The sequence below is a fragment of the Dermacentor variabilis genome, chromosome 7 (assembly GCF_050947875.1).
Source record: "Dermacentor variabilis isolate Ectoservices chromosome 7, ASM5094787v1, whole genome shotgun sequence".
NCBI lineage: Eukaryota > Metazoa > Arthropoda > Arachnida > Ixodida > Ixodidae > Dermacentor > Dermacentor variabilis.
In genome coordinates this window covers 15,221,577-15,249,435 of record NC_134574.1, presented here as the reverse complement: position 1 = coordinate 15,249,435, position 27,859 = coordinate 15,221,577, and the positions used below count along the sequence as shown (strand labels likewise).

Genomic DNA, 27,859 nt, shown 5'->3' with positions numbered 1-27,859 from the left:
ACTGGCCCCGGGTTGCGTTGGTGCACGGTTGCACTGGTGGCGAGATGTGGAGGCCTGGCGACTGCGAACCAGAAGGTTGTGGGGGTCTCCATGGCGGCAATGTAGTTGCTGATGTGACATGGTCACTCATCAAACTGTGGACATTGCACGTTGATGGCGAAGTCCCATCTCCCGGTATGGGCATGGGCGATAGATGTAACTTGCAGCGATAGTGGATAGGCGGTGGCATGAATGACACGTCTGTCTTCCTAGGGGCATTGCACGGGCTGACAGGCAAGTGGGCTGTGATGGAAAGGAAGCTGATGGTGCGTTACCATGGCCTAGGTCATTGCGATGTGGCAATTTTGGCTGCACATAAAGAACTTCCAATGACCACTGAATTTCTTCTTTCACGATGCCCCGCAGGGGCGTCTGCATCAGCAGGCGTTTGGTGTGTTGCGACACCACGTACTTGAGCACACGAGGGTTGGACCCTCTTGCGTGTAACCGTGCGTGACTTAGCTGTGTCAGGGGAAAAGGGGATCCTGGGGGTTGAGCCGATGCTGGGTGTTTGGACCTTTAAGGCCCCCCGGCAGAGGCAACTCACCTCTTTGGCCTCCGCTTCACGTAGACGGCACCCCCGGACTGACCCACCCGGGAGAAATCGGTAGTTGCCTCTTCCTGTCCCCTTCTCCACTCTTCGTCTTTCTCTCTCACTTTGAGTCTTTCCTGTCTTCTACTCACTTCAGTTTACTTCTCATTTTTCAGGCAGCAAGGGTTAACCGTGTGTATCTACCCAGCCTTGGGTACATATTAGGTTATAGCAGCGTTGTATAGCTGACGTCTGCAGGTATGTTCCTAACCTCGTAGCGTTCCCTTGTTGGGCTCGGTGGTGGGTGGCTACCATCGCTGCTGAATATTCTAAGAATGACATGGCAAATGCACTCCCTCCCCTTGCAGATCGTCCTAACAAAAGAGGGCGCACTGAAGCAATCTTTTATTTTACTCTAAAACCCAACGTAGAAACATTCCCACGCTACCATGGGATGCATAGTGAAGGATCTCTATCAACGAGAAAATTATCCCCATTCCTAGTAGCAAAATGCCCAGTAGAAAAAATCTGAAAACAATACAAAGCTTCAAAGGTATCAAGTGGGGACCTCCTCCTTGAACTCAAAACCAAAGACCAAGTCGAAAAGCTCGCTGATCTCGCCAGTGTCGAACCCCAGGTGGTCGAAATTTCCGGAGTCCCCCACTACGGCGTGCCTCATAATCAGAAAGTGGTTTTGGCACGTAACACCCCATAATTTTTTTTTTCGCCAGTGTCGGTAACATCAAAGTCACAATCTCAGCACACCGTTCTCTCAACACAAGCAGGGGTGTAATATCAGAAGAAGCTTCTTAAACCTAAGCGATGAAGAACTCCTGGAAGGTTTCCAAGAACAAAATGTAATCAAAGTTCAAAGAATAACTCTCTGACGAAATAACAAACAAATCCCGACCAAACACGTTATACTTACCTTTGGTACCAGTATTGTACCTACTACACTTGAGGCAGGCTATCTTAAGATCAACGTAAGACCGTATATCCCAAACCCGAAGTGGTGCTTCAAGTGCCAGAGATTCGGACATGCATCGCAATCATGCAGAGGTCAATCGACATGTGCAAAGTGTAGTGCCAATGACCATCAGTCAGAGAACTGCAATGCTGCTCCACACTGTACAAACTGCAAAGGAGATCATCCAGCATATTCACGATCTTGCCCTTGCTGGAAGGAAGAGAAAGAAATAATTGCACTTATGGTGAAAGAGAAGATTTCCTTCTATGAAGCAAGAAAGAAATTAGCACGCTTACCTCAAACAACCTGCGCCAGTGCGGTGCGGCAGGGGACAGCACCGCAGTGATCTCGGGATTCTACAGGGACCGCAATCAGTGGCCCAGTAGTAACTCCATCATCATCATCACAGACGGGCCTACAGACCCCGGTTCCACAGGGCCCCAGGCTAAATCGAACCCCCAGGCCTGAGACGCGCGTCTCAGCGCCTGGTTATAGTTCATCCAGTGCCTCAGAGAAAGCAATGGAGATCAACACCAAAACTCCGGCGTCATCGACGCCAAAACATCAGCGCTCTCTGCAGTGCACTAAGAAAGACAAGCTCACAACTACGTGAACAAAGGGACTGGTAACCTGAATGGTTACCGTTCTTTCAATAGTACATTCCCGCTAACAAATGTCACCTACAGTTACTTAGTGCATATATATAAATTAACATTCTCAATTCTGCCACTATGGCTTTTATCATCCATTGGAATTGTAGAGGACTGATTCACAATTTAGGTGACATTAAAGACATAACAAATAACTTTTTGCCAGTCGTATTTTGCCTACAGGAAACAAACTTAGGCCCTAAACACAGTCAATTCCTTAGAGGCTTCACCATTGTCTGAAGGGACCGCAAATGTTCCAGCCGTTTGTCAGGTGGAGTGGCTATAGTCGTGCAGGGCAGCACTCCTACCCGAAATGTCCAATCAAATACATCTTTAGAGGCCGTAGCTGTCACCATTCTATCCTACAAAACCACCACCATTTGCTCACTATATATTCCACCCCACACACATTTTACTATTAAAGACTTAGAAAATCTAACAGATCAATTACCGGAGCCATTTGTCTTGGTAGGAGATTTTAACGCTCATTGTACTCTTTGGGGCAGTGTCAAAACTGACAAAAGAGGGCAACTCGTTGAAGATATTATTCTGTCAAATAATATCTGTCTTTTAAACTCAGGTGCGCCAACTCATTTCTCACCGACTTCCTGCACATTTAGTTTAGATTTAGCTTTTTGTTCGCCCTCTCTTTTTACTGATTTTAAATGGGTAGTTCTCGACACCTCATATGGTAGCAATCACTTACCCGCACCCATCAAACTCCTACCATCACCACAAACTTTAGTAACTAGACCACGCCGATGAAAAATACAGCTTGCTGACTGGCAGGTTTTTATGGAAAACGCGAAAGTGGAAAATGTCTTATCGCCAGGGCTTAGTACTGACGAACTGACGAAAAAAAGGCGATACCTTAGTCATCCGGTATTGTGCGCAAAAAGCTAAATCCTCGGTGGACAAACGAATGTACTGAAGCCAAAAAACAACAAAACAAGGCCTGGGGAATCCTACGGAGGTACCCCACTTATAACAATTTTCTAAATTTCAAACAGGTCAAAGCCAAAGCACGATTTATTCGAAGAAATGCAGAGAAATTATCGTGGCAAAAATACATATCTTCTATCAAAAGTACTGTCACATCAAAAGGAACGTGGGACCAGGTGAGGAAATTTAGAGGAGAATACTCATCATACACAATACCACTGCTAACATGTCCAGGCACACAAACAACACTGCAGGACCAGGCCAACCTATTAGGTGAACACTTTCGTAACATATCCAGCTCAGCAAACTATTCGAATACATTCTTAAAATATAAAGAATCTTTAGAGAAAAAGAGACTGCCCACCACTGGGGCTTTAGCTGAAATATATAGTAATCCTTCACAATACATAAAATCAACAGAGTTCTTTCTGCTGGTAAAAAAATGGCAACAGGTCTTGACCGAGTCCACTACACAATGCTGGCACACCTGAAGTATCGGTTGATGCACTTCTTAAATTCTTCAACAAAATATGGGAGTCTGGGGTAATGCCTACAGATAGGAAAAAAGTGGTAGTATGCAGTGCCTTTTCTAAAACCTGATAAACCCGCAACATCCCCTAGCAGCTATAGACCCATTGTACTAACAAGTTGTCTAGCCAAATCCTATGAGAGCATTATAAACATAAGACTCACATTCATCCTTGAAACAAGAAGACTAATAGACAAGCACCAGTGCGGATACAAAAAGGGCTGCTACACCACTGACAATCGCGTACGACTAGAGCATGAAATACGTGACGCATTTCTTCACAAGCAATATTGCCTCGCGGTTTTCTTTGATTTAGAAAAGGCATATGATACCACATGGCAATATGGAATTTTAAAAGACCTATCTGACATGGGAATTCGTGGAAGAATGCTAAATTGTCTATGCGATTTCATGTCAAACTGAACATTTCAAGTACGTCTAGGCACAATACTCTCGCGCACATTCACACTAGGAAATGGCATTCCACAAGGTTGCATTCTGAGCATGACGCTCTTCATAGTCAAAGTGAACTCTGTAAATAAAATCATCCCACCATCTGTTATGCACTGTTAGGAATGACCTGCCGAGTTGCGGACCTGCAGGTTTTCTCAGCCGGCTGCAGCTGCGAGCGTTGCGACTTTCTGCAAAGAGAACCAGCGAGGACAGTGCTAACCGACCATGCGCCTCGTTTGGAGGATCGGTGACGACAGCAGGGCTGGCCACGTTTGGCGCCCCGTGCATTGTTGGTTAATTTGCCGGGTCGTCATGGTGTCTCTGCGGCAGGGGGAGCCTCCCTGGCAAAAGGGTGCTTTGTGGTACGGCGGCCCCAGGATTCGTCACAGTCTGCTGACACACGTGGCGACTACAGGAAAAAGGCAGCTCTGGAATTAAGAGGCGCCGGCTGGGGTCGGGCATGACCACCTGGCTACGGGGACGCAAGACAATGGATACCAGGACGACTGCGCTGCAAGGGTCATCGGCCCTCTGAGGGGGCACTGAAACCTGTGCAGCATGTTTGTGTGTAAACTCCCTACCCCCTTCTCTCAAAGGCGACCACGAGGACTTTCTACGAATTGACTGGTCGAACGTTTGCCTCACCTAGGGATCTAGGGAACACGAAGTGGATATAACGAGCTGTTGTCGGTGGCTAGAGTGTGCTCGTCGTCGTGCTCATTGTCGTGCTCGAAATGTACTCGTGAGCTGTGTGCTCGTTCGCTGTATGCTTCGCCTTGCGGGCTCCATTTGGGAGTCGCGCTAGACTGTGTATATGTATCCCATGTTCAAATGTAACTAATGTAAATAAACCCTGTTCACCTAGTTCCTCCCAAGTTCCTCTCTACGACCTTCAACTCCTTCAAATGGTGGCAGCGGCGAGATCGTCCGACAACTCCTACATCTGGTTGACAGCGGTGGGATCGTCCGACAAATGTAATAGCACTCAATATATGTCGATAATTACAAATGGCTTGCCGCGCCTCAAACTTACCCACCTGCGAACGACAACTACAAATAACGATAAATAATCTTACACAATAGGCTGACAAAAATGGTTTCCGGTTCTCAACACAGAAAACTGTTACAGTTCTCTTTTCCCACAAGCGAGGTTTACATTGCACTCCAGGTCTCACATTGCATGGTACAACGCTGCCGGTCAAAGAACACTACAAATTTCTAGGCATAACGTTTGACACTAAACTGAACTTCCTGGCCTACATTAACGCAACAAAAATTAAAGCAAATAAAGCGCTAAATATCCTCAAGGTTTTATCGTATAAGCGCTGGGGATCTGACCGAACATGTCTACTACGTATATACCGGTCCCTTGTACGTAGCATCCTCGACTATGGCAGTATAGTTCATGGTGCAGCTAGGCAGTCCTACATTAAGCGACTTGATCCAGTTCATAATCTCGGCCTATGACTGGCAAGTGCTGCCTACAGGACATCGCCTGTACAAAGTTTATACGTTGACTCTAATGAGCCTTCACTACAGCACTGCAGAGCACAACTTACACTTTGCTATGTATTAAGAATTCGGTCATCACCACAACATATATGCTACAACATCGTAACACAGTGCAAATCATGAGTACACTACACAAATAAACCAAACATGATTCGGCCACTCATCTTACGACACGAACAATACTGTCAGACTTATGATGTTCTTCCTGAAGCCCTGCAGGTTGCCAAAACGCCACCAAGATTGCCCTCGTGGTGCAATTTTACACAACTATGTGACCGGACGTTAACACATGTAAAGAAAAAAGACATTCCACAAGAACACATAATACAAGAGTTCCGAGCTATTCAAGAAAAATATAAAAATTACACTGAATTTTACACTGACGGCTCTAAAACACAAGAACACGTAGGTGTTGGGATCGTAACGAAAAATTAGGAAAATAGCATTCGGATAAATAATTTTTCTTCAGTGTTTACCGCTGAAGTTTATGCGATATGGATGGCAGTTAGAAAAATTACTTCTGACAAGCAGAAGAATGCTATTATTTATACCGACTCATTAAGTGCGCTAAGAGCCCTAAGCCTAAACTCCGTGTCTGAACCCCTGCTTGGCGATATCTTAAACATAGTATTTAACAAGAAATACGAAGGAACTATACGATTCTGCTGGGTTCCAAGCCACGTTGGGATAGCAGGGAATGAAGCTGCAGATAGAAGCGCATCCATGGCAGCACACAAAAGCATAACACACCTAACACTTCCATACAAAGACAGTATTCGAGCGTTTCGTGAGGCCCTAGCATCAAAATGGCAACAAGAATGGAACTCGTGCGTAAATAACAAGTTACATATGACTAAACCCGTGCTTCGCGAATGCAAATCATGCATTCACCAAGAACGGTTCTACGAGGTAATGTTATGTCGACGTCGAATTGTACAAACGCATCTAACACACAATTTTTTACTTCGAAACGAAAACCCACCATCATGCGAGAAATGTCATGAAACGCTTAGAGTAACCCACATCATTATATCATGTCCACACACTGAAACACAGAGGAGGAAACATTTTAAAAATTTGTATCACTTTGTATACCTTTGCACCCTGCCTTAATATTGGGTGACAATCCACTAGTGCCCCTCACTAACTTGTTCGAGTTTTTAGATGAAACTGGTTATCTACATCGACTTTAAGGTAACGCAGCTAAGGCTGCAGTAACATTGTATCTTATACTGTCCTGTGACTGGCGCAGCGCGGCCTTAGTCGCCTTTGCGCCATTAAACCCGAATTAACTCTTTCACAATGTTGGTGATTGAGGCCACTTGATGCTGCAATGAAGGGAACATTTTATGCTGTTCTTCATGCATGACAGCCCTGATGGTTTCTTAAAGCTTGTCGAAACCAAGTGCTGGGACTTTGTTCTAAGGTGCGAGTTATATTGCGTACTATGCAACTCTCGATGGCCATGGCTTCTGTCGAGAATGTTGTGATAGTCTTAGGCAGGTTGCGAATCAATCTGGGGAAGAGTTTTTGCTTCTTTTACTCCCCACGGGAGGAAACCAATTTTTTTCTCACACATAATGGCCGGCATGATGGAACAGACAAGTCATCTCTTCATGTAGATGGCAATGTCCTCGTTTGGGAGCTGCAATTGGGCTTCTAGCAGAGCTTCTGTCCAGTTCTTCTGACAAAATGGACATATAGCGAAACTTGTCATCAGAGTTCCAGTTGTTGAATGTCCTAACCCTTTCGTATGTCTCCAGCCAGCTTTCCAGGTCTTCAGCCAATGATCCACGAAAGGTTGGTGGCTCCTTAGGTTGGTACTGCATGATCGGAGACACAGGTGCTGTCATTTCAGTTGGCATATCTTTGATCTTCCTGAATGTCTCGGTCAGATGTCCATACTCCGTCTGTAATTTTTTGCAGCCTGTGGCTAGCTTTTAAAAAATGCGCCAGTTTTTCATTGAAACTGCTAAATACTGTGCATAGCTAGCGCCATCTAGAAAAGTCAGTATAGCAGCCGCTACTAACCGTTTCAGTAGCCAACCATACACAAGCGAGGTCGCCATTTTGACCTGTGTCTTGTCGGCCTTATCGGTGTGCGGCATGGTGTTATCGCAATGGCACCAAGCAGGAGAGGCCACTACAGTGCCGCTTTCAAGCGAAAAGTTGTGATAGCCGCAGAGGCATCGTCGAACCTTCAAGCCGGGCAGGACTTCAGCGTCAATGAAAAAAATGTCCGTCGTTGGAGGGGACAATGACAGCAGCTTTTTGCGTGCGCCGCAATGAGGATGTCATTTAACGGACCAAAGAAAGGCCGTTACCGCAAAGAGAGGAGACAGTTTTGGCCGACTTTGTTCGGATTCAGAGAGCAGCTGCCTTTCCAGTGACAACAGAAGTGCTCCAAGCAAAAACTAAGGAACTTTCGAGGGAGCGAGGCCTAACGCCAAAGAATTTCAAAGCCAGCCGGGGCTGCCTTCAGAAATTTATGAAGTGCTTTGGCTTCAGCCTCCGACGTCGCACTTCAATCACCCAGAAGCTGCCAAGCGATTTCGAAGAAATGTTGATAGCTTTTCAGTGCTACGTGCTGCGAAAGAGAGAAGCGGCAGCCTAAAACCTTGGTCAAATCGGCAACGCCGACCAGACGGCTGTGTATTTTGATATGCCTGTGGCATACACCGTGAATGAAAAGGGTGCCAAGGAGGTGAAGGTGGGCTCTGCTGGCTACGAGAAGCAGCGCGCAACTGTGATGCTGTGCTGCACAGCTGATGGACATAAACTCCCTCCTTATATGGTATTTAAAAGGAAGACACTGCCTGCTTGAGAAACTTTCCCAAGAGATGTCATTGTGCGGGCAAATGAGAATGGGTGTATGACGAGTGCAATGCTGGAAGGGTGACTTAAGATTGTGTGGCGACGGCGTCCAGGAGCCCTTTTGAGAAAGAACTCGCTCTTTGTCATCGACTCTTACCGTGGGCACTTGACAGACAACGTGAAAGCGCTCGCTCAAGCGAACAAGGACTTCGCTGTCATACCGGGCGGCATGACGGGCCAGTTGCAGCCATCTGATGTGTGCATCAACAAACATTTCAAGGATCGTCTGCGGCAATATTACACAGACTGGTTGACTGACGAAGACCACATGCTAATGGCAACAAGCCGCATCAAACGTGCATTGCTATCGCAGCTTACGGGCTGGGTAGCTGCAGCGTGGGATGACATTCCTGGTACTTTGTGTCTGCCTTTAAAAAGTGCAGCATATCTAATGCGCTTGACGGTACCGAAGATAGTGCACTGTTTGAAGGTGACAGTGACAAGGAACACAGCGACGAGTCTAGCAGTGACGACAGCATTGAATGAGCTCTGCATGTTCGGATTCAATAAATGGTGTTTGCATTTTGTGAAAGCTGTCCTCGCTTTTTTTGTCCGGCCTACATTCGACGTAATATATATATATATATATATATTTCGTTGGCTACGTACTTTAGGGGGTCGATTTAGAATCGGGGTCAGCCTAGATTCAAGTAAATATGTTATATTCTTAAGGCACAATCTCTACCACAACACATGTCATGTCCACTTGTAAAAATATGTCCTTCCAGAATAATGTTGGAACAGGAAACCACAAACTACTAAGCCACTGCTCTCAAGATTTGAAGAGATGTATGTGTCAGAACCTTGGTATAGTGGACATGTTACCTAGCGTTGCTCACAGACATGATACATTACCTCTGTGATTCATTTTTCACACAGCCTGCGATCTCACTCTAACACATTTCCATAAAGCACAAACTCCACCACAAGACATCATTCAGGAATTCCTTGCACTAGAGGAAAATACAGCAGTTTCATGGGCTTTTATACTGATGGTTCCAAAATGACTGGCCACGTTGGAAGTGCAGGGGTCCAAGGGAATTGGGAAAAACAGTAAGACTTCCACAGTGCACATTTTCACTGCTGAATGTTATGCCGTTTTTATAGCCGTAGAGAAAACAGTAAAGGAGAACCCGTCAAATAGTATTATATGCACAAACTCCCTAAGTGTACTTGCAGCTCTTCGCTCCATAGATGCAGTCACACTGCTATTGGGGTACATTATACAAAATATAATAAAAGCCACCACACAAACACAGAATAATAAGTTATGCTGGGTTCCGAGCCACGTCAGAATTAGTGGCAATGAAAGAGCAGATGTATGCGCGGTGCAAGCCTCATCATCATCATCAGCCTGGTTACGCCCACTGCAGGGTAAAGACCTCTCCCATACTTCTCCAACAACCCCGGTCATGTACTAAATGTGGTCATGTCGTCCCTGCAGACTTCTTAATCGCATCCGCCCACCTAACATTCTGCCGCCTCCTGCTATGCTTCCCTTCCCTTGGAATCCAGTCCGAACACTTAATGACCATCGGTTATCTTCCCTCCTCATTACATGTCCTGCCCATGCCCCCCCATTTCTTTTTTCTTGATTTCAACTAAGATGTCATTAGCTCACGTTTGTTCCCTCACCCAATCTGCTCTTTTCTTATCCCTTAACGTTACACCCATAATTCTTCTTTCCATAGCTCGTTGCATCGTCCTCAATTTAAGCAGAACCCTTTTCGTAAGCCTCCAGGTTTCTGCGCCGTAGGTGAGTACTGGTAAAACACAGCTATTATGCACTTTTCTCTTGAGGAATAATGGCAACCTGCTGTTCATGATCTGAGAATGCCTGCCAAACGCGCCCCAGCCCATTCTTATTCTTCTGATTATTTCCGGCTCGTGATCCGGATCCGCGGTCACTTCCTGCCCTAAGTAGATGTACTCCCTTACCACATCCAGTGCCTCGCTACCTATTGTAAATTGCTGTTCTCTTCCGAGACTGTTAAACATTACTTTAGTTTTTTGCAGATTAATTTTTAGACCCACTCTTCTGCTTTGCCTCTCCAGGTCAGTGAGCATGCATTGCAATTGGTCCCCTGAGTTACTAAGCAAGGCAATATTATCATCATATAATATAATATTATTATGTGCAAGCCTGGCACAGAGAAATCAAGAAAATAAATATGAGTCTTAAAGACTGCCTGAAGTTAACACATAAACTAAGGGAAAAATGGCAGTCTGCTTGGAACAATGAAGTTAACAACAAACTACAGTTGTTAAACCCATGTTACGTGAATGGAAACCTTGCACACACCAGGAACATTTCAAAGAAATGATTCTATGCTGCCTTCGTATAGGACACACACACTACTCACACACAACTTCATACTAACGAAGCAAGACAGGACCCATTGTGGAACATGTGGAGACAAACTAACAGTAAACCACAACTTATTTTCAGGCAGAAAACTGAGGAAAAATTATTTTACTCCATTTTACAATGAACACACTTTATTTCACCCAGCTTTGCCTTTAGGCAAAGATGCATTTGTTATGTCATATGCTTTTAATTTTTTAAGGGAAGCAGGTGTTCTCCTAAACCTCTTTCTCATTGTGTGCTTCGCTACACATTGTGGTGCACCTCATCCACCTTCTCATCTCTGAGAGGGAGGCCGAGCTCTTTATCTTAATTTGTTGGGACCCTCGGTGCCCTTGCCCAGACAAGGACTCGCTGAGGTGACCCAATTTTGGAACGAATTTATAACTTGTGTTTGGTGCATGGTAGCCTTAGCTGCTTATGTGCCATTAAACTGAACAACAGCACTGTTTCACAATGTCCTTGCAGAGTCTGAGCGTAGCCTGATCCAATGGAGCACCGAGGACCTGCTGTCACAGCTGCCGCTGCCTCCAGGTGGTGCGGCTTCCATAGCTCTCCAGGTGCACGGCCAGGCACCTTTCCTTGTTCCAGGTGTGGGTGCGCACAGCATTAAATTCTTTCATGCTGTATCAAAGGAGCTCCTCAAAAGAACCGTGGGCTTTACATAGCAGTACAGTAGCCGACCGATCTTTCGGACTTGACAGATATTTCGCACTTCATAAATGCACCATTAGGGTTCCCATATAGCTAATGCATTTTCACGACTGATTTTTCGGACAACATAAAGCCAGAAGTTCGATTTGCCGTGACGGACCAGCTCTATGAGTCGCGGAGGACGCAATTTTAAATCTTGAGCCGCCTGACTAGCTTCGGATCAGATGTGGATTGGCTCGATCGGTAGAGTAATTTGATTAGCAAGTATAAGAGGCGTCCAAATCCATGCGGCAAGGCTGATACCTCTTGTAAGAAATGCCGATCTTAAAGGCCATGCTTTTGCCTGTAGCCTGTGCGAAAGCGATTTTGAGAGCCGGTAACCTGTCATGCACGGCCAACCTATGAACACCAGGTGATGCTCACGATAACCACCATCATCAGTTTTGCCTCGGTGTCGTAGGTGGTGTCACGTACGTTTTCATCCAGTAGTGATCTGCCAGCCTTTACTCAGTCCAGTGCAAAATTGAAGTCATTGCTTGCCATCACTAGCCGCCCCACAACATATCATTGCTATTTCAGTGTGTTGCAACTGTTTATTTAGCGCAATGCCGACGTGTTTTTGACGCCATGACCCCAGCTCTTCACCCGCCTCTATCGAATATGTCGAAGAAGTGTGGAAAATATTCGACCATGATGCTAAACAAGAAGGCCGCCATTATCAGGCTTATCGAGCAAGGACAGACCCAAGTCGACGTCGCGAAGGAGTTTGATATCTCCAAACAGACATTGTCTGATTACCGTACGTGAAAAACAGAGAATAGATTCTTGTCTGCAGTTGACCAGTCACACTGCAAAACTACAAGAAATGACCGGAAAGGACAACATCCAAAGCTTGAAGAGACCCTGCAGCGGTGGTTAAAAGGAGTCCTAACAAAGAACCTCCCTGTTTCTGGCAACGTGCTCAAGCAGAAAGCTGAGATGCTCTCTTTAAAAATGGGCATTCAGGACTCCAAGTTCACCGACGGGTAGATCCGTGGGTTTAAGAAAAGGCACAGAGTCTCTTTTAAGAAAGTTTATTGGGAGAGCGATGACGTGGATCAGTCTACTGTCACCGATTACTGGATGAGTAAGTTGAAGGCCCTGATACAAGAGTATGTTCCTGCAGACATTTTTAATTGGGACGAGACAGGCCTATTCTTCATAATGCTGCCGGACCATTCACTTGCTTTTACTAATGAGGCCTGCACTGGTGGGAAGCATAGTAAGGAGAGGGTAACTGTCATGGTCGGGGCAAATGTGGTTGGCACCAAGAAGCTAGCGATAGGGAAGGCGAAGAGCCTGCATTGCTTTAAAGGTGCAAAGAACCTGCTTGTGTGGTACAGCAGCAATACAAAGGCCTGGATTACACAAAGCTTGTTTGAAGATTACATCCGCCATCTGGACCAGATGTTTGAGTGCCAGAAGAGACAGGCGGTAATAGTCGTAGACAACTGCACGGCACACGGTGCCATAAACAACCGGGTCATTCCACGCCAAATCAACCAACATTTTTTCGATCATCACAGATATAGCTGCAAAAATTTCCACACGTTTGTTAGAGTTCAAAACTCATCTTCCACATTTATTTTTCCTTGCCAAATATTTTGTAGAATTTTAACAATTTGTTTTTCCTGCCAAGCTGAGCTAGACGGCGTCAATCAACATTTTTTCTCAAAGACACACTGTATGATCCACTCCTTCAAATTGCTTTATGGCAACCCAAAGACGCGATGTGACTGCAAGAATTGCCAATTTTATAAATATTTGAATACTTCGATTGGTTTCGGCCCTAGCAAAAGCGTGTAAAATTGCAAAGTTTGTGTTTTCTTCTCGGAATGTAGAAAATCCTGGAAGCCACATATAACGTATATACTGGTAGCCCAGTTAACATAGTACAGCTGAAAAATATTTAAAGTATCGAAGGTTTAGCAGTTCGCATGGAAAAAAATGTAAAGTTCAATTTTTTTGCAAAAAACTCCATATTCAAGGTAAAAAAAAAGTGCCTTTGTGGTCGGCCTAAAAATATATGCATTATGTCATTAGATAGCCCTATGTGTCTACTATGCATGTGCGAAGTTGTAAAAAGGTATTATTTTTTAAACGCAAGAAATTATTTTTTGAAGTTTCGTGTCAGCACCGGCTCTTTTCCGACACGAGTCAAGCTAGGTAGAGCACTGATTCGGGTGCTCTGCAGCCCAGGCTTGCTGGCCTGGGATCCAGATGACAACGCTAGCATCGTCTGAAACGCAGACAAAAGGGAGACGGTGTGGTCATCTGCATTTCATTGAAAACAGACGCACGCTTCAGTGCAATGCGGCTTGTGCTTGGTGTGTGCCAGGTAAACCATCCAATTTCACATGGAACTTAATTTCCCAGAGAGTCCTGCACATTTGAAAGGTATGTTTCATACATTCATAAATTGAAATATTTACACATAAGTATAAACTAAACGCAGAAAGAGCGCTCGCATCATTCACGCAAAGCATTATAAATAAAATCTGGCCCTGAAATCGGTGAATTAATTTTCTACTTTCAGATGAACACCTTTTGCCCTGCTCACTGGGGCCCAGAGACTGTCATAAGACGACACAAGTGAAAAACACCTTCCTGATTAGAACTAACAGCCTAGATGAACGTGCACTTAGTCTTCTGGTATTGCGTGCAAAAAGCGACAAGGACAGTTTAGAAACAGTATGTGCACACCATTATTATGTCTATATTAAGAAGTTCGCGACACTATGTGCATCAAAGATGTGCTCGGACCCTTTCTCCGTCCATGGGTCAAACCGTCGGGGTACGTGGGTCATATCTCTGGGCCTCACTACAGCAGTGTCTCTCTTGGGGCTGATTCCTGGTGAGAGACTGTCCACAATATAAAGTCAGGTGTTTCCAAATGTGGGGCGCAGTTAGACGCAGCCAATAAGAGGTTGGTAGATTGTGAAACAATATGCGAGTCTACATTTGAAGGGTATGCATTCACCTCAACAAACTGTGCTGCACCACGAGATGGGACTGGAAGGATCTCGAGCAGAAAACGGAAGCGCCATGAGGAAGAAGTGGCTGTCGCAGGTGGCACCTTGCCCATTCATAATAGTAAGGATGCTCAAGTGCAAGGCATAGCCTATAAAATGGCACCAACCACCGTACTTGCGGAAGACTATAAAAAGCTTCTTGAAGACGTAAGAGATTGATTCGTACGAGAAAGAAAACGGTCGAAAGAAATTTCTCTTCTGGCATTGGCACCTCGTTCATGGTCCCGAAAACAACTTGGCAAGGTGTTTGTAGCATCGAGTTACATCACAGAATATGCAATAGCACACACATAAACTTGCCCCTTTCTTAGACAATTGCGTTCCTTCATAACACGGCTCCCTCCATAGTGTTCTTGACATCTGTGTAAAGGATGGGCTATCTTTAGCTACAGGAGTGGTGAGCACATAACTGCTCAGCAACATCTTCTAGTCTCACTGTAGATCTGCTGTCCTTCTCTCATTCACTTAGTCCAAGGGCCTGGAACTCACTGTTAGTCACTGACTGACTCCTTAGCTGGTCAGGTAATAATGCTTGGCAACTAGCTAGGCTTGTGTGAATATCAACTTTTTGCTTCAAAGTGAAGTTGAGGTGAATATTAATTTGTTCTGAATGAATTCAATGCAGATAGTTTATGTAGTTTCATGATATGCATCAAAGCAGCAAGTGCTAGATGTTGACAAATCTAAAGAAAAAAGAAACATGGTTCTTTAGTTTGCAATTCCAGAGTTGAAATTGTTTCTTTCTTTACAAGTAATTAGTCTATCTTCGAAAGGCTATTATTCAGAAGATATTTTCATGTACATGTGCTAGTTGAACATTTTTTACAATGCTAGCAGCGCAGAAAACTTGTTTACAGGCTTTCGCTTAGTGTTGCACTTCAATCTACCTAAATGTTGGAGGATGGTTGAGGCCATCATTCTGCATTCGCTCATCGCACATTGTTGTGGTGCTGTGTAACTGTGTGATGACAGCAGTTTAAGCTGTGTTGTGTGCAAATTCAACTCTGTGCTTTGCCTCAACACTTGACCTTCTCTCCAGAGAAGCACACGGGCAAACTCAGTTAAGGCATGCCCTCTGATGCTGTGACCCTCATCGTAGCCCATGATCTCGGGACCACTGAACAGCAGACTTCCTCCAGTGGCTTGGCCATTAGGCCTAGCCAGTCCTGCTTTGCCAGGTGTCGGCAACCCAAGTTATGCTTTAGTGTCGACGCTGATCTGTTCGAAGCGGTTGTGCAGCTCTCGGGAAGCCGACACACTATGTCACCAGTGGAACAGAGTATAGGAGATAAACTTAAATGGCGTCAACTCCCCAGCTGCCATTTTTAAAGACCACGCATGCAGATCATGTCAACACCTTTAGATGTCCGGTAGTGGTGCTGCAGGACTGATGTGTGAACAATCGAGCAGAAATCATTTGGCAGTTGTAAACGAATTTCTTTTGTTTGGATTCTCTTGGCTATGAGCCTTGTTTTAACTCGTTAAACATTGTCCCGTTGCTCGCTGAAACAGAAACTGTCAGTGGTATGAGATTTATATTTGTTTCAGATACTTTGAAAACTTGAATCCTGATATTCTAGCCGAATATGAAATAGCATAATATAATTGGATATGTGAAAATAATAAATATTTGCAGAAGCCTACTGGCCAGGCATTTGGACAAGCATTTAGGCCCAACAAAAATAAATGTGTATCATCCCACATTAAACATTCTAACAGTCATGCTTTCTTGGTTGTGTGACACCTCAAACTGTAGGTTTTGGTGTAGATGGCTGAGCACAGTACATTGCCAATCAGCAGTTCTGCTGGGCTGTCAGTGAGTGCTGTGCCGTGAGAAACTGCGCATGTCCACTAAGCATTTCAGTAATGTGGTAAGCTGGGCAAGTTGGTGACTAATCATCATACTGTGTGGGTAATTAAGGAAAGAAGCAAAAAAGGAGAGACCCTGACATCACATTTTTTGAAGCCAGAAATGCAGCCTTGTTGGTGTGCCATCTCCCTTTGCGCCTCCAATCAACTCGCTGGAGCAGATAGGCATGAGCTTTGAACTTACATTGCTACGTGCCGCCGGAAGTGTGTGCTGCTGATGCATGTCAGAACAAAGCCTATGAAACTTCTGTAACAATTTTAGTGTAGCAGACACACTCCTGTGCTTTTCCGTCACACGTTGAAGACAACGACAAAGACCCATGCCTTGATTATTGAATGTCTTTGTTATTGGATGAAACTCACAGTCATTGACCCTAAACACAACTTTCAAGATTACACACCATGCTCCAAAGTCAGCTTGTTCCACAAACAGAATGTGCTTTGAGAAAGACACGGGCCAAGAAATATAATATCACTTTTCAGAGGCCAAGGCCAGCAGCAAGTGCTTCAGGAGTACGGTTGCTATGACAATGTTAAAATTTGGGGTACCAGTCCCTGTGCTCCTTACGTCTGGCCACTTATGTCCAGCTCACTCGGGACCCGACCTTGAAGGTTCAGAGGGACTTCCAGGCTCTCCTGGCGGATGTGTTCTACTTCGTAGCTCCTGAGAACAAGTCTCTGTATATTAAGCTCCTCTGTCATAACGGTGCTGCACGTGCACTTTACGGCTTGCCGAAAGTTCACCAGCCTAATGTCCCCCTGCATCCAATCGTTGACTGCACCAGCTCCTGTCTCCACCTATCAGGAAGAGCTTCACGCATGTGAGCAACTCCTGCAACTTTATTAAAAAAGTTTGTGACATATCTCTAGATGACAACGAGGTGTTGGTTTCTTTCGACGTGGTGTCGCTCTGACATGGCTGTGGAAGCATGCACTCCTACTCTAGCATCCGACAGGACTTTGCCAGACAGGTCGCTTATTGACATTCCAGACCTCGAGGCTCGTCTGCTTTCGCCTTGGAAACATGTACTTCTGCTTCAGCAAGGTCTTCTGCAGGCAAGTTCATATTAGGGCAATTGGTGCCTCCTTCTCTGTTACTACTGGCAATCTTACGATGGAGTGGTTGGAAAGTCATGCTGTCGCGTCCTTCTGTCCTAGGCCAAAAGTTTTTCTGCGCTATGTGGATGACTGTTTTCGTGTGATTCGGCGCAGCGCTTTGCTTTCGTTCATTGCACACCTGAACAGTCAGGAAAAGGCCATCCAATGTACAGTTGCGATGGAGGTCGACAGCAGAGTGCCATTATTGGACGTGCTTGTCACCAGGCATGATGGATCGCTCTCATTTAATGTACCATACCGTAAGGACACTCACACTGGCCACTACCTGAACTTTCAACCCGTTCATCCTGACACTCACAAAAGGTCGGTTGCTGCCTCTCTGTTCAACCGTGCGAACCGCATTTGTACTACAGCAAAAAGTCGTTCCATCGACTTGGACTGCGTGCAAGGCGATCTCTCGGCAAGCGGCTATACCACGTCTTTTTGAGTGCTGTGGAACGCCGCCTGTCCAATTCAGTCCAACCGGCTAACCCCCGACCAAGAAAGTGTGCTGCCATACCCTACGTTCCTTGGATAAGCGAAACCTTGTCTCGCGTTCTGCGCAGTTATGACGTTAAGGTGTCACATTAAGGTGTCGTTAAGGTGTCGCTCCCTGGCGTAGTCTACAAAATACCCTGCGCAGATTGTGACTATGCATACATCGATGAATCGGGCAACTTTAGACAGAGGGTGAGGCAGCATCAGAACAATGTTGAAAAGAAACGAACAGTTTTGAATGCCCTTGCCGAGCACATGAATGCAACGAGCCACAAAATTCACTGGGAACGCTCGAGAATTATCGGCCAAAGAAGAAACCTGACATCGTGGCTGTATCTGGAATCACTGGAGATACAGAAAGCATGTCACACACTCAATCGAAATGACGAAACCCTCCCCCCCCCCCCCCCCGTCATACACACGGTCCTTACGTCATGTTCTGAAGTGTACAGGGTCGTTCAAAATATGTGCGAACACAGCAAAGCGGGGCCGCGCTCCGCGGAGCGTCGGCACATCCGGCACAGTCGCGCATCGAAACATTGTGGCGCAGGCGCATAGTAGATTGGAGGCAGTGCTTCGTGTCGTCTGCTACAGCGTGGAAGCGCAGCGTGCTTGCTTTGCTGAGAAGATTGCAGATTGCAGCGCCCAGATTGCATTGCCGCATTTTACTGACTGCAGCGCGTTGTTGTTGGTTCCGCATACGGCAAGTCAGCATGTGTGTTCGCAGTGCAGCGTTCTCGGTTAAATGCAGGTGTTGTTTCAAATTTCTCAGCTCTAGTCTGGATTGGTTTATGCTGTTAAATGTCCTAAAGCAACTCATGCTATGGGAGATGTCGACGTAGTAGAGGGATCTGGATCATTTCGACCCTCGGCGATTATTATCATGCATGGATATAACGCATTAAATGACAGTCTTTCCTTTCGCCTCCATCAAAACAGGGCCGCACTGGCCGAGATCGAACTTGGTTTCCCCGACTCTGAAGTAAGGCGCTCCCCACAGAGACATTCTCAGCACTTGACCGCTCTCTGCAGGCAGCGGGGGGTAAAGGAGTACAGCTTTGTTTCCTCTGCGTTCTTCCTAAGTTGAATGAGATGTTATACAGCAAGAGCTGCTAAATTGTGTGCACGGAGTTGGCTTCAGCCTTGCTCTTCTTGGTCCATGATCAGCCTAGGGTGAAAGAGCCCGTGGGTTGCTTGATAGTACTTGGAATTTTACTATAGAAATGAAAGAAATCACCGAACCTTGTACGATTTTTTTAAAAGGTATCAAGGTAAGTTTGTACAATCGTGTGACTTTTTCTTTCCTCCAGATATCCTTACTTGCACCATTAATAAGGCTGAACAACAATGTATTTGGTTGGAAGCTCATGCCATAAGTCAAAGGACCCTGATCGTAGCACTGGAATGCCTTATTAGAATTATTTCTTCTCTGTCGCCGCGCCACTCACGTGTTTTTCTTGTCTCCGCTGACGCTTTCTGCCGGCATCACTTTCTTTGAATGTGGTGTACCGTAGCGTAACACCAAGGAAACAGCCGTATGTAACCGCGAGGAAAGGGCCTTATCAGGAACAGATATTTATTGCAGGAAGCGCATTTGCTATATATAGGCTACCAGTCGAAAAGTCTCGGGTGGTGACGGTGGCAATAAATGGATTGCAGCGCTTGGGCTCTATGCCAGTTAAATTCTCCTTGCAGCAGGATACTTGGGGCAAGAGGCCTCATAATAAATGGCTCTAAGAATGAAAGCGACAAAATGAAGCATTTGAACCTAGGTTGATTGAAGGCTTTAGCTGGAATCACATTCAAGATCGGCACAAAGAATTCATTCACAACAGAAAAATCTGAGACGAAATAATTAGCTTTAAAATTTCAATGCCTCTGCCGCCATTGTTGCTGTCAAACATAAAAAGCTTATTTCATTTACTGTTGTGATTGCTCATGGCACACGGCGCACTGCTATATACTGTTGGCTGTTTTATTTTCGCCCTTTCACAGTCAAGTTCATCGCGTCGAAAAAAAGTATTTTTTTTTTAGTTCTCAACAACGAAATTGCTTAGTTTTGCGGATTAAAATACCAGCTGCTAATATTTTGCGGGGAGGTGAAAATGTACAAAATGCCAGGACACATAAATATGGAACTCCCAAATGCCAATAATTATTAAGTAAACACTCGAAAGAGAGTGAAATGAGTTGCAATTCCAAAGAAGCTCATTACACATCGTATTACAAAAACGATGCTCTCTTTCTTGGCAGAATGTATAAAAATGTAAATGACGAAAAACCCTACTCACAACCCTACTCTGCATAGTGAACTAAGGCTCCCGCTCAAGGATCAATTGCACCGGTTCCCTTTAACTTTCTGCTGCCATCTTTTTTTTTTTCACTGAGTTTACCCTGAACCCTACGCAGTGTCTCCCCAAATATTATTTACCACTTTCGTCATGAGACAGAAGACGCTCCTATGTGCCTCACACTCCCAGAAAAATGTGCGCATTCAGTTTGTACACAGTTGCGTGCATAGCGCGTCAAAAAGTTTAGATTGTGTCCTGCTATAGACACTGAAGGTGTTGGTGCTCCTCTACAGACATTTTACACATGGTACGAATACAGTACGCGTTTAAAAATCGCCAACATGACGAAACAAGCAACCATTTATCAGAATCGACAGCTGGCGGGAAAATTACAACCTCGCGCATCAGGTATCCTTTTATGGACAAAAAAGTTTGGCATCAAGATAAAGCATCTAATTGAGAGCGCAAAACTGATTGTAGGAAATAAAATTCATTATCCACCCAGTCTGTTAAGCGTTTGCTCAGACATGGAGTTTTATTTTCTCGTATGTGGTGCTCTTCAACGAGTTCCATGATGGTCAGTAGCAGGTCGGTTTGCCTCCTGCGTTTATGACAGCTTTCATCCTGTTCTGGAGGGGACCTGTATAGGGACCTACAAAGGCTCACATTGGACCTCAGCCGCTCCCACTCCTCTTGAACAACAATCTATAGTACGTCCGCTGAGAGGTCGTGCAGCTGTCGGCCGGTCATAGCGCTCTTCAAAATGCCCCAAACATTCTCAATAACGTTTAGGTCAGGGGACTGAGCAGGTCATTCCGGTACTGCGATGTTGCGGAGCTCAAGAAATGCAGCAACTCTTTTCGATTTGTGTATTGGGGAGTTATCATGCTGCAGAATGAAGTCGCTGTCCTGAAATGGTCCTCCTAGAAGGTACGGGAAGAGCACAACGTCCAGGATTGAGCAGTAGGCCTCTTCATTGAAGCGGCTCTCTAGGCGAACCAGGGATCACAGGCCTTCGGCAGTCACCGAACCCCAAACATTCACAGCGGACCGGCCGCTGGCAGCGACGTGCTGCATGTACTCAGGCATACACCTACAGAAAACGAAAAAATGTGTTAGCGTTGGTAAAAAAACAGGTGCAACCGGCAAACTAGACGGAACAACAATATCAATTACTATTTTTAGGATTGTCTAGCGTTCATTACCGGGTCACCTGACACAATCATGCAAAAATTGCGAAGGAGGCCATTCTTTTATGAATTCAATTATTTTGAGAGATCAAATATTCCGAGACTCAGGCAAAGCATGATTCCTACGTATTCCACAGTGTAAAAATTGGCTCTCTATCAGCACCTATTTCTTGATGAATGAATGAACGAATTACCTTTAGTTCCGTCATAATGGGGCCTCACGGTCGGGGTGCAGCAATCAGGAGGGGGTGCCTCCCAGCCAGCTCTCAGCACCGGAGACCGTGGAGACATTCTTGTAGTAAGCTGTTTCTGCCTGACGGATGATGAGTCTGTGCTGATGCGTGTCGTGGCTCCGGATCGGCTTTTCCCAGGTGGCAAGGTCTGGGATGCTTTGTGATTTAGCCCCAGGAGAATCCTGACACTCCCAAATTAAGTATTTTGTAAAGTCATTCTGTGGCAGCTACTGCAGAGCTCAGGCTCCCCAGTGTCTTCATCATGCAGTATAGAGTACGGAAAGAATCTGTTGACCTGAAGCCTCCTCCAGGCCCTGCACTCCTTTGGAGTGAGTGACCTGTCCGGAAGTGAAAGTGTTCTCCTATCCAGTCTAGGTGTTTCGGTTATTTGTTCATACGTCATGAGAGGGTCTTTATTCCCACTCAGGGGCACTTCCTGAGCAGCTCGGATGTATAATTCTCGAGCGAGGCTGTGAACAACCTCATTCCCCGGAATGGCCTTATGAGCAGGAACCCACGTGAGGGAGACCTCTCTGCTTGAGGAGTATCTTCTTAGTAATTTGCTGGCTTGACTGGAGACCACCCCCTTACAAAAGTTGTGAACAGCTGCCTTACTGTCAGACAAGATGATCTTGGCTTTAGTACTGACACACGCTAGGGCAATAGCAGCCTCCTTTGCCACTAACGTATTCCTAATATTAATTGATGTTAAAGTCACTTTCTCCCCATTCCCATATTTCTTGATGAACAAGATGTTCTGCACGATTTAAATGTACGCGCCAGCTTATAACATTCAATGTTAATTGATTTCAATCGTAACTGACACAAGCTCTGAAACTCCAGTTATTATGGTTGCAGCGTTCGTCACTGATTATAGCTGTGCCGTTATTTTAGATAATTTCTTCATTTTTGTCTAAGTTTAACATGACATTTTGCTTATTGTACGCGCTTTACAAAACTACAGTTGCCAGGCCACTGCAAAAATTATTCTTGATACTTTTTAGAACAAGCATATTAACGTTTAAAGCTTAATAACAGTAAATACTAGTGCCTAAAATGATCCTTTATTTTAGGATACGATTGCTTAAATGATTACACTTACCGGCAGTTTTCAGGCCGCCAGATTCGCTGACGCTGGTCCCACCTGGTCGTGAAAGCAGATTCGTCAGTAAAGACAACCTTTCCCCAGTGCTCACCTGTCTATTGCTCACGATCCCGGGCAAATGCCAGGCGCTTCTCCTTGTTCTTCTTTCTCACAAGTGGCTTCTGTGCAGCTATTCTTGACTTGAGGCCAGCCACGCGCAGGCGACGCTTCACTGTTGCGTTCGACACACCCAGAAGCCTGACAGTGTTCTTAATTTCAGTCGCAGTGGCAGTGGCCTTGTCGATAGCGGCCGCAACGATGTTCATGTCGTCTGTCATGACATGACGTTCGTGTCTTCATTGGTGACTTTGGGACGGCCTGTCCGCAGATGATCCTTGATTCTTCGCTCCTTTCGATATGCCCGAACGATCCGGTTCACGGTCGAAAGTGGCCGATTGGTTAGCATTAATATTTTCCTCTGAAAGTATGCTTGTAGGCTTAGCTCTACAATTCGCCATCTTTCGCTTTCTGGAAGACGAGACATCGCTTGCTCTCCCAAGATTCGGCGAAAAATGACACACCCCTCGATTGTTACGCCGCTTTTATTTCTGAGGCAGCATAAGAAATAAGCAAGAAAAGAAAAAAGTAACAGCACTACTTTTAAAACTGATAGCTTGACGTTTGTCAGCCGATGAACATAAAGAATGTGCTGTGGATCATGCTTTCACAAATCATCCGAGAATCTTTCACTAGCACAGAGCAGTCGCTTAGCTTGGCACTTATTTGCTGCAGCTTAGCAGCGCCAGCGGATAAGAGATTGCCGTGCCCAAGTTAGCTCCCTCTGCCAGTTGACACCCTTCTATAGGACTGAACAACGCGCTGCAGTCAGTAAAATGCGACAATGCCGTCTCGGCGCGTCTAGGCGGTGCCAGCACACAGTTAGGTGTGCTTTTCAGCAAAGCAAGCACGATTCGCTTCCGCGCTGTAGCAGATGACACGAAGCACCGCCTCCAGCCTCCTGTGCGCCTGCGCCACATTGTTTTGATGCGCGACCGCGCCGGATGCGCTGACACTCCGCTGAGCACGGCCATGCTTCGCCGTGTTCGCACATGTATTTTGAACGACCCTGTACATAAGCTTCCGTGAACCTATTGTGAACAAGGCTTCCATAGGGAAGCCGAAACGTCCTTTAGATTTGTTCCTTTCAGTACTTCTTTTGGTCGGTGTCCGTCATTTTATTGCTTTAGGGTCCAAAATAGTGTCGCAATAGTTTCTTAGTCCTCGTCGGCGTATCAGGGTCCAAACCCAAACACGGTCGCCAGGCTGGCACCCGACGTAGCGTCGGCGGAGGTTGTAGTATCAGCTGTCGATACACTGCTGGTTCTTGATCCGTAGGCGGGCGAGCTGTCGGACTTCTTCAGCGCGCTGGAGATAGGTGGCGATGTAAAGATTCTCTTCGTCGGTGGCGTGTGGCAGCATGGCGTCGAGAGTCACCATCGGGTACTTTCCGTAAACTACCTTGAACGGCATGATCTGTGTTGTTTCTTGCACCACCGTGTTGTAAGCTAAGGTTACGTACGGCAAGACGGCATGCCAGGTCTTGTGTTCAACGTCGACGTACATTGCTAGCATGTCGGCGAGGGTCTTATTCAGGTGCTCTGCAAGGCCATTCGTCTGTGGGTGACAGGCAGTTGTCCTCCTGTGGCTTGCCTGACTGTACTGCAGAATGGCTTCGGTGAACTCTGTTCTAAAGGCCGTTCCTCTGTCGGTGATGAGGACTTCTGGGGCGCTCTATCACAGCAGGATGTTCTCGACGAAGACATTCGCTACTTTTGCTGAGCTACCTTTCGGCACAGCTTTAGTTTCAGTGAAGCGGGTGAGGTAGACCGTCGCCAAGACGATCCACTTATTTGCGGTTGTTGATGTTGGAAACGGTCCCAACAAATCCCTCCTGATCTGCTGAAATGGTCGGAAAGGAGGCTCGATCGGCGGTAGTAATCCCGCTGGCCTTGTTGGTGGTGTCTTGCGTCACTGACAGTCTCGGCATGTCGTGACATAACGGGCGACGTCGGCGGTCAGATGCGGCCAATAATACCTTTCCTGTATCCTCAGTAGTGTCCAGGAGAATCCAAGGTGTCCTGTAGTTGGATTGTCATGTAGGGCGTTGTAGGGCGTCATGTACTTCTGGATGCAGCGCTGAGGGAACAACAAGAAGGTAGTTGGCACGGACTGGTGAGAAGTTCTCCTTTATGAGTAGGTTGTTTTGAAGCGACAACAAAGACAAACCTCGCATAAATGCCCTAGGGACAACATCAGGATGCCCTTCCAAATACTTGACGAGGATTTCCAGCTCAGGGTCTGCTTGTTGCTATTCAGCAAAGTCTTCCGCGCTTAATATTCCAAGGAAAGCGTCATCATCATCCTCATCTTGCGGTGGCGAGTCCATGAGGGCTCGTGGTAGGCAATCAGCATCACAGCGTTTTCGCCTGGAGTAAAACACGTTTTGGGGCTAGTTGGTGCACAGCTTTCAATAGGTCTGGACTGGACTTTCGTCTGGACTTGTAGGTTACAGTGATATCGTATTCTTGCAGTCTTAGGCTCCACCTCGACAGCCATCCCGAAAGATCCTTTAAGTTCGCTAGCCGACACAACGCATGATGGTCGCTGATGACTTTGAATGGCCTGCCATATTGGTAAGAGCAAAACTTTGCTGTAGCCCAAACAATGGCAAGGCATTCCTTTTCCGTTGTAGAATAATTGCCTTCCGCTTTTGACGACGACCGACTAGCATAAGCTATCGCATGTTCAAGTCCGTCTTTTCTCTGAACTAGGACGGCACCGAAGCCTAGGCTACTGGCGTTAGTGTGTATTTCTGTATCGGCATCCTCGTCGAAGCGCACAAGTACCAGTGGCGACTGCATGCATCGATTCAGTTCTTGAAATGCGTTGGCCTGCAGCATTTCCAACTTGAACTCGACATCACATTTCGTTAGATGTGTCAGCGGCTCAGCGATGCATGAAAGTCCTTGACAAAACGTCTATAGTAGGCACACATGCCAAGGAATCTGCGCACTGCTTTCTTGTCGATGGGCTGCTGGAATTTTGCAATGGCAGCTTTCTTCTGTGGGTCGGGGCGAACTCCAGATTTGCTGATGACGTGGCCCAGGAACAGAAGCTCATCGTAAGCGAAGCGGTACTTCTCTGGTTTCACAGTGAGTCTTGATGACTTGATGGTCTCTAGTAGTGTCGCAAGCCGCATAAGGTGATCATTGAAATTTTCGGCGAAGACTATGATGTCATCCAAGTAAGCAAGACAGGTCTGCCACTTCAATCCTGCAAGCACCGTGTCCATGACGCGCTGAAAGATTGCAGGTATCGAACACAGTCTGAACAGCGTGACCTTGAGCTCATAGAGGCCGTCTGGCGTGATGAAGGCGGTCTTTTCGCGATCTCTGTCAGTGACTTCTATTTGCCAGTAGCCAGACTTGATGGAGAAGTATTTAGCATTGCAGAGCTGATCAAACGCGTTGTCTATCCGTGGTAGGGCGCGTATACCTCCTTCTTTGTGATCTTGTTCAGTCGACGGTAATCATACAGAAGCGTAAGGTTCCGTTCTTTTTTCACCAAGACAACGGGGGATGCCCACAAGCTTTTCTACGGCTGGTTGGATGATGTCGTCACACAGCATTTCATCGACTTGTTGTCTTATAGCTTCACATTCTCGCTTTGGAACTTGGTAAGGGCTCTAGCGGAGTGGTCGATCATCAACAAGGGTCGATCGTCAACTTTCCTTTTTCCCCTGTGCAGTCGAGCAATCTCTCTTGCGATGCAAATTTCACGGTCAAGCAGCAGGCGTTGGTCACCCTCAATGGCCCCCTACGTCTGCAGGTGTTTTGATGCTGATGGAAATTATGATGCTGGAGCAGGGCGGGATGCTTATTTGATTTTCGAGCTCACTCAAGGCATGGTGACTACGAGAGTTCTCTGGCGGTATCGCTTGGTCTTCAAATAGCATTATCGACTTTAACTTCAGGTCGATGATTGCGCCGTGTTGGTTCAGAAAGTCCATGGCGAGAATTATGTCTTGTGAGCACTGTTCAAAGATAACGAAGGTGGCAGGGTAGGTGCGGTCATTAACGGTAATTCTGGCCGTGCAGATTCCAGTCGGCGTAATGAAGTGTCCTCCAGCGTTCCGAATTTGAGAGCCTTCCCATGCAGTTTTCACTTTCTTTAACTGGGCGGCGATGTATCCACCCATGATGGAGTAATGGACCCCTGTGTCCACCAAGGCGGTGACTTCGTGGCCATCAAGAAGCATGTCGAGGTCGGTGGTTCTTTGTCTTGCATTACAGTTAGGTCTTGGCGTCGGACCACGGCTGCATCGCTTTGACCTGTGGCTGGTACGTGGCGTCCTCAGGTCATCTTTCGCCAGTGTATTCCTTGCTTCCAGGCTTCGTAGGAATGGCGGCGTCTTGTTGATATATCGTAGATAAAGACTTTTCGACGTCTTCGGCGGCGGCGGAGGATCTTCGTCAGTTCAACGAGCAGCAACCGCACCTCCATCGGTTGCTGCTTTTAGTTTTCCTGATATGGGCTCGCAGACCAGCCCTGGGCTGGGCCAGTCTATGGTTGGCGCTTGGGCAACAGGTAGCGGCCTGGTGATCGCAAACGGCATGGCCGTTGAGGGCTCCACTGAGTGGCGGCGAGGTAGTCAGCAATATCACGTGGGGCGTTTGGTACATGAATGCACTAGCACCTCCACCAGATGTCACATGGTAGTGACTGTGACGAACACAGTTGCTAAACTGTAAATGGCAAAACTAAATCTTTATTGGGCGAACTTCTGCCCTCAAAAGCAAGTTACACTTAAAGGGAAGCTGAAAGCTTTTCCAGAAAAAATGAGTGAAGAGCAATACGTCGTGGCTTTCAACCCTCTGAATTCGAATATCGCATCGTAATTGAGCGAAAGAAAGCGTAAACATACTTTATTTCGACGAAAAGTGCAGCA

The 27,859-nt window shown here is 46.2% G+C and overlaps 1 protein-coding gene across 7 annotated transcripts in view; it reads left to right on the top strand.

Annotated features, from left to right (window-relative positions):
* Positions 1–27,859, top strand: part of brun (trafficking protein particle complex subunit brun) — a 747,330-nt gene that overhangs the window by 479,273 nt on the left and 240,198 nt on the right. For 5 of the 7 annotated variants that reach the window (XR_012829487.1, XM_075698271.1, XM_075698269.1 and 2 more), the window contains exon 16: positions 11,332–11,460. Coding sequence is in view for 6 of the 7 variants with exons in the window: in XM_075698271.1 (XP_075554386.1) it covers positions 11,332–11,460 (129 nt within the window). In the remaining variant the exon portion in view is untranslated. The remainder of the gene's footprint in view (positions 1–11,331; positions 11,461–27,859) is intronic. The other 2 variants (XM_075698272.1, XM_075698270.1) reach the window with 1 other exon arrangement.